Genomic DNA, 11,945 nt, shown 5'->3' with positions numbered 1-11,945 from the left:
TAGTAGTAATATTGTGTCTTTATTAAGCAATCTCTTTAACCACAGTCATGTGTATGGATTGAATAGGCCTCAGAAGTGAGAGGAATGCAGCTCTTAAAAACTCAAAAATCCCTAATGAGATTAATTTAAACAAAAACAAAAAAACACCATAGCCTTATATACAAGTGAATGGGGTGGGCATGTGCAATAGGTGGGTATTATGGGATATTACATAGATAATCTGGAGGATGGGGCCGTAGCATTAGTACATGTAGCCTTTGGAGTAGGGTTGGGCGCCCATGTTTGGTGGGGCTTGTTCTTGGGGGTAGGTGGCCCCCTCGTCCATGTGGGACAGGGGCACGGTGTCCTCCTCGTTGACGTAGCGCTCAAACTCGGCCTTCAGGCCGGGCCGATGACTGTCGGGGAAGGCCAGGGAGATGAGGGCCTCGGGCTCGCACACAAACTTGTAAACGTAGCGCTCCCCTGCCACCTGCAAACACAGAGGAAATGGATTTCTCTGTTAGACATGTTCAGTCGTTGGTGTTGTTATACTAATGCAAGTACGGAACAAATAAGCCATTTCATATAAAAACATTGCTTCCAAATTGAATTGAAGAGCCAACAAACTGATAGGCAGTCTCTCCACTCTCAGAGGCATATCGGAACTGCCGAGTAAAGCCTTAATTTGTACCTTCTGCATAATTCCCTTCTCGTAGTAATATCGCAGAGAGCGACTGAGCTTGTCGTAGTTCATGGCTGGACGGTTCTTCTGCATGCCCCACAGCCTGGCCACCTGAGAGGAGAGAGGGAACGAGAGAGGAGGGAGGGATAAGAGAAAGCAAGAGGAGGGAGGGAACATAGGGAGAAGAGAGAGAGGTGGTTATGCATCTGGGTCTGTTCAGCTCCAATGGAGCTCTGCTCTTCTGCTCTTCACAGGTGAATGAACACACATTAAAGGAGACAATGTTTTTAGTATCTGTCAAAGGACATTCCTATTATACTTTATTATATAGATTGAGTTTAGATGGAGTAAGGACTCAGGAACCAATATGAATGAATTCCAAATCATTTGCCCTAGAAGGAACAACACCATTTTTCTTGCTTCAGCCTGCAATGTTTTACTGCCACCACTAGGGGTCCTCAGTGACCAGTTGAAATGCTCTTCCTCTCTGAGCTAACTGACTCATCATGTCAAAAGCAGGGCGAGTCCCCACATGTGGATTCACTTCCTTTTTATGTAACCCATCACCACTTGAATGCAAACAGAGTCCCACAATGTGCGCAGTGAAATAAGAGTCTGGTGCCTGGTTCTCATTGAGGCGGCGTCGTGAAATTTGTCTCAACCTTCCGTTGAACAGCCTGTTAATTCCAATACCTATGAAAAGTCTCACATCTCCAAGCGAGTGTGAAGTGAAACCAGTGTGTATGAGCTTTGTGTTGTTGACAAACATTCTGGTCACTAGGAAGAGTTCAGTGTAGAAGAGGCATATTAGACTCCTGACTCTGAGTTTTAAGGGAACGCTAGTGTCCCAGAGCAGATTCCTCTCTTTGATCCTGAGTGCACACTCAACCTTAATTGCTCTTGTAAAAACCTTGCAGTATTAATTATTTACGTACAGCTACCAGATAATGGAAGTATCATTGTATCAGAATGTCTTATAAATAAACGTCTTAGAAGTTTATTCAAACAGGTAAATGAATTTCTAAGTCAACAGCCCTCAACTTCAAAAGCGCCTCTCATACACTTCATTGACTTATGGGTAATGTGATGTAAGGAGTGAATATTAGGTGATGAAGCTCTTCCTCCATTTTGTGTGTGTATCTACTGTTACGATTGGTAAATAATGGATGGAGGCTAATGGGCGACTGGCAGTTTAGATCAGTGCATGGCCCAAGAGGGATTGTATAGAAGTAGGGAGGGGGAGGGAGGAACAATCTCAAACATTGAAACGTTATTCTCGACAATACACGATCAGCATTAAAGGCCTCTTACGTCTGTCTGACTGACCCTGCAGCGTATAGCAAGCGAATTTAAGCTACTTCTAACGTTTCTAAACAATGGCCAAAGATCCCAAAATGGACTTAACGGAAACGTAACAGAAATGCTGTAAATTTACTAGTCTAGACCCTGGTTGGGTTAGGATTAGGGTTAAGGTTGGGCCTTACCCCCTCTGGCTCGATGAGTTTGAACTCTACTTCTTGCTTTTTTCAACATAGAGCAAAGATCCCAAATGGACTGACAATATGACGTAACTGTAGATCTAGTTACTGTAGGTTGGGCCTTACCTCCTCGGGTTCGATGAGTTTGAACTCCATGCCGCGGCCAGTCCAGGCGATGAAGTGTGCGTTGCCAGGGTCGTCCAGCAGGGCCACCAGGAACTGCCAGAGCTGAAGGGATCCCCGGCGCTGGTAGGGGGCCCCCTCACGGAACACGCTACCACCCTCCTGCTTCACCTCACCTGGAGAGGAACAGGGATGCTGGAGGTTGGACTAGGCTGGAGGCTCAGACTGTTTGAGGAAGTATGCAGCTACCATTGACTAGGGATGGTACAATTACTGTATAATCGTGTAACAGACAATTATAGATGAAGACCTTCATGAAAATAAAATAACCGACCTTAACAAAACAAAAACAATTCTGGGAATTAGTGCGGTTGAGTCTGTTTCTGCGGTAACATGGATTTTTTACAACGTGATGAAACTTTGTTGCTCCTTGCTGAAACAAGCAAGGTGTTGTAGCAAACAAGTCTTTGATTGCCTAGGCAACGCCCCCCTCCCTGCAGCTGCAGCACATGTAGTCAGGAGTGGAGGAGAAAATGTACATCTTAATAATAAATAAATACATCTATTAGAATGAGTTATTCATTTTGCTATTCAAACGATTATCACAGTGACCGCACGTGATCATTTGACTGACCGTCACAGCCCTACCATTGACATAGGACAGCTAATGACAGGTATGGCAATGTGGTCAAAGCTTGTTTAACATTCCTAATAGGATAAGGATAAGACTGTAATTTTGGTTGAGTACAATCAATAGCTGCCTTGACAGGCTTAAGATACTGTAGTAACTGCAACATTGTGAGTGACAGTTGATTGGTTCATTATCTTGAGAAGCAGGGAATGGTGCCAATATACAGTACTATGAGTGTGGGAACATGGGGACTGTCACTGTAAGTAGCTGTCCCTCTAACCCAGTGTGTTTCGCCAGTTTAACCTGTGCAGGAGCCCTCAGGCTCTCCGCTCACATCAGTCACCCCAGTGCACCATGGGAAACTGACTATCACCTTGCTCTCCATGACACAGGAGCCCGGTCCCTACCTCAAGCACGGGAAACAAAACCCACTAACTCAGCTCCAACCAGGAGCCTGTTACGCCCAAAAAATAACTCTAAAGCTTATTGTTCAGCTATACTTTATCTGATACTATTGGCAGTGATATAGTGCTGATACCGATACACGTACTGGGGAAGATTATTGTGAGCGATAGGTATTCGATCCCAAACGGAGAGCCAGGTGGTGTGATTGAGTGGATTCTATGTCTCTCCTATGGAGAACTGACAGTGGACACCCTCAGTGCCATCATCAATAACCATTATCTGATCTCAGTGACACCTATTGGAGTGGATTGGAGTGTGCAAGGAGTTGTAAGACTCACCTTCTAATTTCTCAGGAACGACACGGGAGTCGTTTTCAAAGAGATAGCCTGTAAGAAAAGACAAGGGTTGTTATTAGTGTTTAAAGTGGTCTTGTGTTGCTATAGCTTGTTCACCATGCCATATCTCAGATCACATTTTCACAAAATGAATGACTATATTGGGTTCATGTATCTCTTACACTTCAACAAGAATGTGTAGAGCACTTAGTGAGAATGGTTGGATTCCGCACACTAAATATCTCAAAAGGACTCCATCTTCCCTCTTACTTTTGTTTTAATAATACTTTTGATTTGAAGTGTCTAATACTCTTGTGATTCTTAAAGGGGGCACCTCAACACTGATTTGGTAAAAGGCTGAGGGATGGGTCTGGAGATCTTTAACCACTCTCAAACGCATAGACAGAGCTATGGATACAAGGACTGACCATCCATGATATCAACATTCTAGTTTTGTTTTGAGACTGTACAGTGTTTGTTTACATTTGTTTACATGTAAAACAAGTTTATATTTTGGGTTCTGATGGAGTACGACAGTTAAACTAAGCTCATGAGTAGGCCGTCATTGTAAATAAGAATTTGTTCTTAACTGAAGGTTAAATAAAGGTTAAATAAAACAATTTATTTTTAAAGGAGGCATCTATAAGTTATATTCTTCAAGAATCAATGGGTATATATCATTCATTTTAAAGGCTAAAATGGATGAAGCAACTGCAGAATGCCTGTATAATAATACAATCTGTTTTGTGATTGGCTGTTCAAGAGCAATTCCTGAATTCTCACTTATTTAGGAAATTATGCTGGACAAGAACTAGAATGACCCAAAATGGTGTGACAAACAAAGGGAGTGAAGAGGAGGATTGTTTTTCTTTTCTCAAGGAAGAATACTCTGGCTTTTTCCAGGAGTAATATTTATCCAGGGATTCTTGGGGCATGGGAGAGGCCAGAGCCTATGCCAATGGAAACATAGACACACTGCCGGTTAGCCAATGGAAATACGGACACTCTGGGCTGGTTAGCCAATGACCGCAAAGCTACAGCCAGTAACCAGGCCTCATTTAAATGAAGAATAGGAGAGGGAGATTCAGTACACGTAGCATCCCCCATCCTATCTTCAGTGCCATGAACCTTTGGCACAGACTTTTGGTAATAAGGAATGCATGTAAATAACAACAACATGATTATGCAGTCATAATGCATTATAACACTTGTCATAAATGTCTGTAGTATCTACGACGGGCTTATACATGCATAAAACAGGTAATAATGAATTACACCAGACACGGTTTTGCTTACCTTCATTGTTGTGCTGGGGGTTGGGGTACCCCTCGTTGTGGTGGTACATGGAAGGACATCGAGGCACATCTATAGGGCAGAAACACAAGCATACACCTATTGGTCAATGCAGTGTATCAAAACAATCAATAAAATAGTTTTCAGTGTACAGATGGATTTCCTTCCTCAGTCTATATATACTAGGCCAATATCCATGGGGACAAAGAGCATTAATGTGCATATTTTGTTTTAATCGCAAGGACAAAACCTTCATTTGAGTTAGCTCCTAGGGAGGAGCAGCAGTATAGTTTAGTGTATTGGTAGAGAATGTGAGTCTGCATTGTCAGCACTCTGTCCATTCACCTGTACACCCCTCTACCTGACTCAACCATCCCACACTGCAAATGGATGGGCTCTTCATACTTCTATCAATCCCAAAACAAATTCCCAATCAAATGTCCATTTCCTAAAGTTTTATTCATTGAAAACCTCAGATGTTTCTGCCTTTTACTAACGGCTGCCCTCCGGTTGGTGACAAACTGCTCTTATCGCCTATACAGTGTACTGTATGAGTGCCTGTGTGAGTGAGTGCATGAATGGCAAGAGGAAGCCAGAGTGGGTGAAAGGTGCAGCAGCTCTAGTCTGCTGCTTCTTCTGCCTCTCAGTGGTGTGGTTAGCCTGGTGACTCACTCCTGGAGAGTGCAGTTGCAGTGCTGTGGCTGTGATAGGATGTCACTGGGGTATATCAGACCCTCCATTCCGGGCCAGCACTCTATCACACTGTAAATAATATCACTGCCAGCCAGGGAAGACTGCCACTGGGGAGTGATGGGAAGATTTGGGACGAGAGCACCAGGGTCAATTGTGTGCTGGCTGGTGTCGCCAGCTTTCATAGCCATTTTGTGTCTTTCACACAACACAATGGCACACATTAGTTTACTAGATGGACATTTGAATATGAAAAAGTTAACTTTATTCACAAGCCTGATCCGCATAAACTGCCTATGTGCTAGTGGTGCGCTTATCTATAATTTTGGTCACATTTCAGCAGTGGTGTAAAGTACTTCAGTAAAACTACCTTAAAGTACTACTTAAGTCGTTTTTTGGGGTATCTGTACTTTACTTTACTATTTATATTTTTGCCAACTTTTACTTTTACTTCTCTACAATCCTACTTTTACTCCATACATTTTTCCTGACACCCAAAAGTACTTGTTACATTTTGACAGGAAAATGGTCCAATTCACGCATTTATGAAGAAAACATCCCCGGTCATGACTACTGTCTCTGATCAGGCAGACTCACTAAACATAAATGCTTTGCTTGTAAATTATGTCTGAGTGTTGGAGTGTGCCCCTGGCTATCTGTAAATAAACAATAGAAAAATGTAATTGTGCCACCTGGTTTGCTTAATATAAGGAATTTGAAATGATTCATACTTTAACTTTTGATACTTAAGTATATTTTTTTTAGCAATTCCATTTATTTTTGATACTTAAGTATATTTAAAACCAAATACTTTCAGACTTTTACTCAAGTCGTATTTTACTGGATGACTTTCACTTTTACTTGAGTCATTTTCTAATAAGGTATCTATACTTTTACTCAAGTATGACAATGAGGTCCTTGTGATAGCATTTCGGAGCGAGAAAAACAGCTGCCAGCTTTTATCTGCGGCACACGTCTCAGGCAGGCCCACCAGCCTCTTCAACTCCTCCTATCACTTTCAAAATATATAAATACAGCCGGTATGATGCATTTTGCATCATATGTATTTCTGTATTTTGAAAGTTATATATCTTGAAAACTTGATTTCTGATATGCATAACATTTTTGACTATATCAACAATGGACTAATAAAACAAATAGCAAAAGATAGTTTTCCTTTAAAGGGAACAGCCAGGGCTTTGGGGCTGTGCTGCTGCACTGTGGAGGTATGGCTGCCAAGGCCCCTGGCCACCCCACCCTCTCCTCACCCCTCCTCTCTCCCTCCACAGTGAGTGTTCGAGTTACTGCGGCCACGCTCATTTTTCCATTATGAGTTCATCTGCCTGCAGAAAAGGGAGCCGCTGTTGCAACCCGACACCCCAGAGTGCTCCACTGGGGACTCTAGTCTTTCCAGTGCCCTCCATTTTCTCAATGAAATTCCTCTGCCTCCCTTTCAGTAAGACAAGTGTGGAGAGACGGAGCAGGGAGGAGTGTAGAGGAGGAAAGAAACTGTATTACAGTCAAGAGTCAATACCTTTTTTTGCAAAGTGCCAGGGAGTTGAAAGGAGGAGTTTGGAGGTAGGGAGAGGGTAGGGCAAGGTCTCTAGCAGACATTGAAGTGTCTGCGTTTGGACATTTTGTTCTAATGTTATCCATACAAACCAGGATGACGCAAAGCAACTTTTTTTTCAAAGGAACTTTTGTAGGACAGAGAGCAAAAGCCACAAGGCAATATGCACGTAACATTTCAATGTGTATGTAATTGTATACATCCTACCTCCTACAGAAGGTGAATAGGTCTACATGAGTGATATGGGATTAGTTAGGGTATGTTTTGCAGTATTCCGTGGGTCAGTGTGTTGTGATTTGTTAGAGAGGAAAGACGCTCTGTGACCTCCGTGAGAGATTAGCTTCCCTCCTAAAACCATGAGCCATTCAGTATAGATTCTTTATATTAAACGGGGGTTGCCATTCAAAACAGACTCATGTTGTATCTCTGTCATTCTTCCCTTGGACCCTCAGTATTTTAATCACTCACCAGGCTCATAGGTGTAGTCGGTTGGCTCCTGCTTTACCATCATGTGGGCAGGAGGGAACCTGTGCGGATGGTGGTGAGAGTGCGGGTGGGGTTGTTGGTGTTGGTGAGGTGGGTGAGGCCCATGTCCTGATCCATGCCCGGGTCCTGCCATGTGGGTGGCCCTCTCGTAAAGAGGGTCCAGGTACTCTTGCTTGAAGCTCTGCTGCAGGTAGGGTAGACAGGGGTCTGAGTGCTGCCGATGATAGCCACCACCTCCACCTGGTCCTCCACCTCCTCCTCCCCCACCACTGCCTCCGGCTGGGGCAGGGTGCATGCGCTGGAAGGCCTGCCCTTGAGGGGGGAACCCCTGGGGGCACATGTCTGCTGAGGGGGCCTGATACCTGGAACTAAGAGAAGGGAAAAGAGAGGTTATGAAAACTATCAGTGCCGACAGAATATTATTATGTCCCCAACCAAAGGCGTATCGATTTGTGACAAAATTTTAAGGATTTCGTACAGTACAGGGGTTAATACCTGGGGTTCATGGGGTAGTTGTTGTGGTTGGGCAGCGGCTGAGAGGCGGCAGGGGAGTTCATGTTGTAGGCCGTGTTATCAGGCCGTCCACCAGCGCTCCCGGCAGGCTTGGGGGAGTAATGATGCTGCATGGGAGACATGGGCGTCCCTTGGGGGCAGGAGCTCTTATTGGGTCCTGCAGCCCTCTTCGGCTCGTAGGCACTGGAAAACACACACATTACATGCTTTATGAATCGCAATTTGGTTGATGAGTATTACCATGGCATCAGTAGTAGGCCCTAACATTAGTAAAACAGGTCAGTAAGCCAAAGTGGGCTTATGGGGGATGGGTGTTTTGTAGTGACTCACGTTGTGTTCAGTAGCTTGTCTGGTCACTCTCTTTGATGCACTGCCTTATGTATGAGAATTGACTGGAATTGGTTAACTAGTGACCTGCTATGGATCCTCTGACTCCGTAAGTTGAGAATGTTTGTATACGGGCCATAATAAGCTGAGTACTGTACTTGTTGACATGTGTACCTGGCATAAAGGCACTGCTCTCCATTGGGGATCTGCTTGTGGCTACAGGATTGGCTGGGGTCGGACCCAGGGCTCGGTGGTTCCTTCTTGATGGTGACTGGCGGGCTGTGGAATGCCACTGCTGTAGAAGAACAGAGACATAAGAGCAGGTTGGCAAACATGGATAGTTTTGTTTTACCCTCTATGATGTCATCAAGTTCAAAGGCGAAGCAAACACTTTCGTCCGCACAGGAATCCCTAACATGTGCCAGACCGCTTCAGTGACAGTCAGTTGAAAACAAGGGACGCAGACAGACACATCTAAACACACCTAAACATACATGTGCATAGACACCATCCTGCAGTTCATTTGGAAGCCATTGTTAACCTCGCCAACTTTTTCTCCTCTCTTCCAGACACAACACAAGCCATAACTTCCTATGCACCCAACACAAAGTATACCCAAACCTAAACAACGGCACTGGCCAAGAAACTGTCTTTCGATGAACAAAAGGCCGGGCAGATCGCTCAAGAGTGACTTCGAAATTGGACGTCTATCCATGTCCTGATGTTGTCGGGAAATGCCTTCAAAACTGGCCACTAGGGGCAACAGTGAATACTATTACCATCAAGTAGGCTTGGATTGTGCTAGGGCATTGTGGATGGGGGTGGTGGATCAGAAGGTTGCGTGTTCAATCCCAGTGGTGGACACTCATTTATATGTTTACATATCCTACATTACTCATCTCATATGTAGATACTGTACTCTATACCATCCACTGCATCTTGCCTATGCCGTTCTATACCATCACTCATTCATATATGTTTTTATGTACATATTCTTATTCATTCCTTTACACTTGTGTGTATAAGGTAATTGTTGTGAAATTGTTAGGTTAGATTACTTGTTGGATAATACTGCATAGTCGGAACTAGAAGCACAAGCATTTTGCTACACTCGCATTAACATCTGCTAACCATGACTATGTGACAAATAAAATTTGATTTGATTTATGTATATATTTTTTGACACTATCCCAAACCTTAACCTTTACCTTAACCATGAGTGCCTAAATTTTATGTGACTCTGGAACAGAAGGTTGAGTGATCAATCCTAGTCGAACCCTTAACCTTCTAAATTCAACGTTTTGTCATGGGGTCGTTGAATGGAGACCAAGGCGCAGCGTGTATAGTGCTCATTCTTAGATTTTTAATGAGAACACTCCAACAACAAAACAATAAAACGACCAACAACAGTCCCGTCAGGTACTCTAGACTAAACGGAAACAACCACCCACAAAACCCCATGAAAACAGGCTGCATAAGTATGGCTTCCAATCAGAGGCAACAATAGACAGCTGCCTCTGATTGGAAACTACACCTGGCCACAACATAGAAAATGACAACATAGAATGAAACTCTAGACAACCCACATAGAAAACAGAAAACCCAAAACACATAGACGAAACACCCCCCTGTCACGCCCTGACCAATCTACTAGGGAAAAAGGACCTCATACCAGGGTCAGGACGTGACACGTTTGGTGCAACTGAACTATACTGAGCAGGAGGAGCAACCCAGGGTGTCAAAAACCCTTTGAATTTTGACATTTGGAGCAACTTTGAAATGTGACGTTTTGGAAAAACATGGATAAACGTCTAGTTCTGCAGTGAGATTGTGAGAGCTTGTTGCAAAAGGCAATGCAACACTTTGGTCAGTATGATGTTTGAGTGAAACATAATACATTCTTCATTTCCTTGGCAAACAATGTTATATAATTTTGGGTATTTCAGTTAATAACTTTATTTTCCAAAAGGAGACGGCCAGAGAAACATTTTACATTTGACCTCACAAGGTCATGTTACTTGTTAAGAACAATATTCTGATGATTATTCCCTATTGGAATTTGGCCTCCAGGTACCCTCTCTAAGGCCAGAGGTCACCATAAAACAGGTCTTAGTAAGTGATATCTAGCCCTTGAGCCATAAAACCGGCCATGGTTGTCCTTACGCAATGAAGATGTTTCAAATGTTTCAACCCCTAGGTCTCAGCCTTAATTTAATGTTTTGATCCAGGGCAGGGAAGGATGAGACAATGAACAGATAAAGAGGAGTATAAGGTCTGGCCTCCCCGCCGGAGGACGAGAGATTTTCTGCGAACCTCTTAGAGGAACGTGTCTGTCTTCCCATATGTATACGTCTGTCTATTTCTGTCTATTAAACCTTTAAATGTAGAAGTTGTTCATCTTGTATTTTGTTTCTCGCATTTCTCCACACCTTGACTGGTTTTCAATTCCTAACATTTCCTGTCTTGGATTCGTTCTTCATCTGCATGAACATTCTGAGCATGTTTACTAGATCTTCCTCCTTCTGCACAGCCTATATTCTTCCCCCGTTTTCAATCCAAACTCTACAGAAGACATCTACTTTCTATCAAGCTCTTCCCTTGGTGGGGACCTTTGCCTTGAAGGCCACACAAACCACCCAAAGTGGAGCTTCAAACTGCTGAGGCTGTGTTTATTATGTGAGGGGAGGTTCTCACTGACTGACTGTACAGCACAGGATGTTTTTCTGGGCCTGAGAGGGTAAACAGCAGCAGCTGTGCACTTTCAGCTGGGGACGACTGTGTGTATACGTGTGTGTGTGTGTGCGCGCGCACATGTGTGTCTGCAGTGGGTGTGGAGCTGACGGAACAGGCCACACTGAAACCCAAGACCAGGTAATTGCATACTGTCTGTATCCCATTCACAAAAAGGGAGGAGAGAAAATGCAGCGACTTACTGTAAATGGCAGAGAAAGGAACGTCTACAGCTAGTCAAACAGAGCAACAAAGAAAAAAAAGAAGGCTCGAGAGGAATGGGGGGAGTAAAAAAAACGACAGACAATCAGTGGGAAATAAAGACAGAACGAAAGAGACTGAGAAAGAGAGAGAGAGAGAAAGTGACAGACACAGACAGACAGATGCAGACAGGCAGACCGACAGCTTGTTGAACACTTGAAAATGGGGAAAACCCCTATTGTTTTAGTCTCTTCTTTCCCATGACACACCCGGGCAGGTGAGGAAGTGTTGGCTTTAGAGTGCGATCAAAAAGGATTAGAAAAGTATTTACCCAGATTTCCCACACAGACACAATAGGATTCCAGCCCTCCAAATCCCTCTGCCCTCTTCCTTTCTCATCATACCCAGGGTGGCACATGACCGAATTTGTTTCCAATATGGCTATGAGAGTGTGGAATGTGTTTGTCTCACACAGTGACCCTCTCACTACACACACTCCATG

At 43.8% G+C, this 11,945-nt stretch overlaps 1 protein-coding gene across 4 annotated transcripts in view; it reads right to left on the bottom strand.

The window, feature by feature from the left end:
- The window catches only part of LOC106579328 (ETS translocation variant 4), a 31,486-nt gene continuing 19,541 nt past the window's right edge, over positions 1-11,945 (bottom strand). For all 4 annotated transcript variants that reach the window (XM_014159147.2, XM_014159148.2, XM_014159150.2 and 1 more), the window contains 8 exons: positions 8,687-8,807; positions 8,168-8,368; positions 7,655-8,040; positions 4,930-4,998; positions 3,637-3,684; positions 2,266-2,438; positions 671-772; positions 1-469 (listed from right to left, as the gene is read on the bottom strand). In XM_014159147.2, the coding sequence (XP_014014622.1) occupies positions 242-469; positions 671-772; positions 2,266-2,438; positions 3,637-3,684; positions 4,930-4,998; positions 7,655-8,040; positions 8,168-8,368; positions 8,687-8,807 (1,328 nt within the window). In that variant the 3' untranslated portion in view covers positions 1-241. The remainder of the gene's footprint in view (positions 470-670; positions 773-2,265; positions 2,439-3,636; positions 3,685-4,929; positions 4,999-7,654; positions 8,041-8,167; positions 8,369-8,686; positions 8,808-11,945) is intronic.

The sequence above is a fragment of the Salmo salar genome, chromosome ssa19, assembly GCF_905237065.1.
Source record: "Salmo salar chromosome ssa19, Ssal_v3.1, whole genome shotgun sequence".
Lineage (NCBI taxonomy): Eukaryota > Metazoa > Chordata > Actinopteri > Salmoniformes > Salmonidae > Salmo > Salmo salar.
The sequence above is the reverse complement of the archived record's forward strand: the minus strand, read 5'-3'. Positions and strand labels throughout refer to the sequence as shown.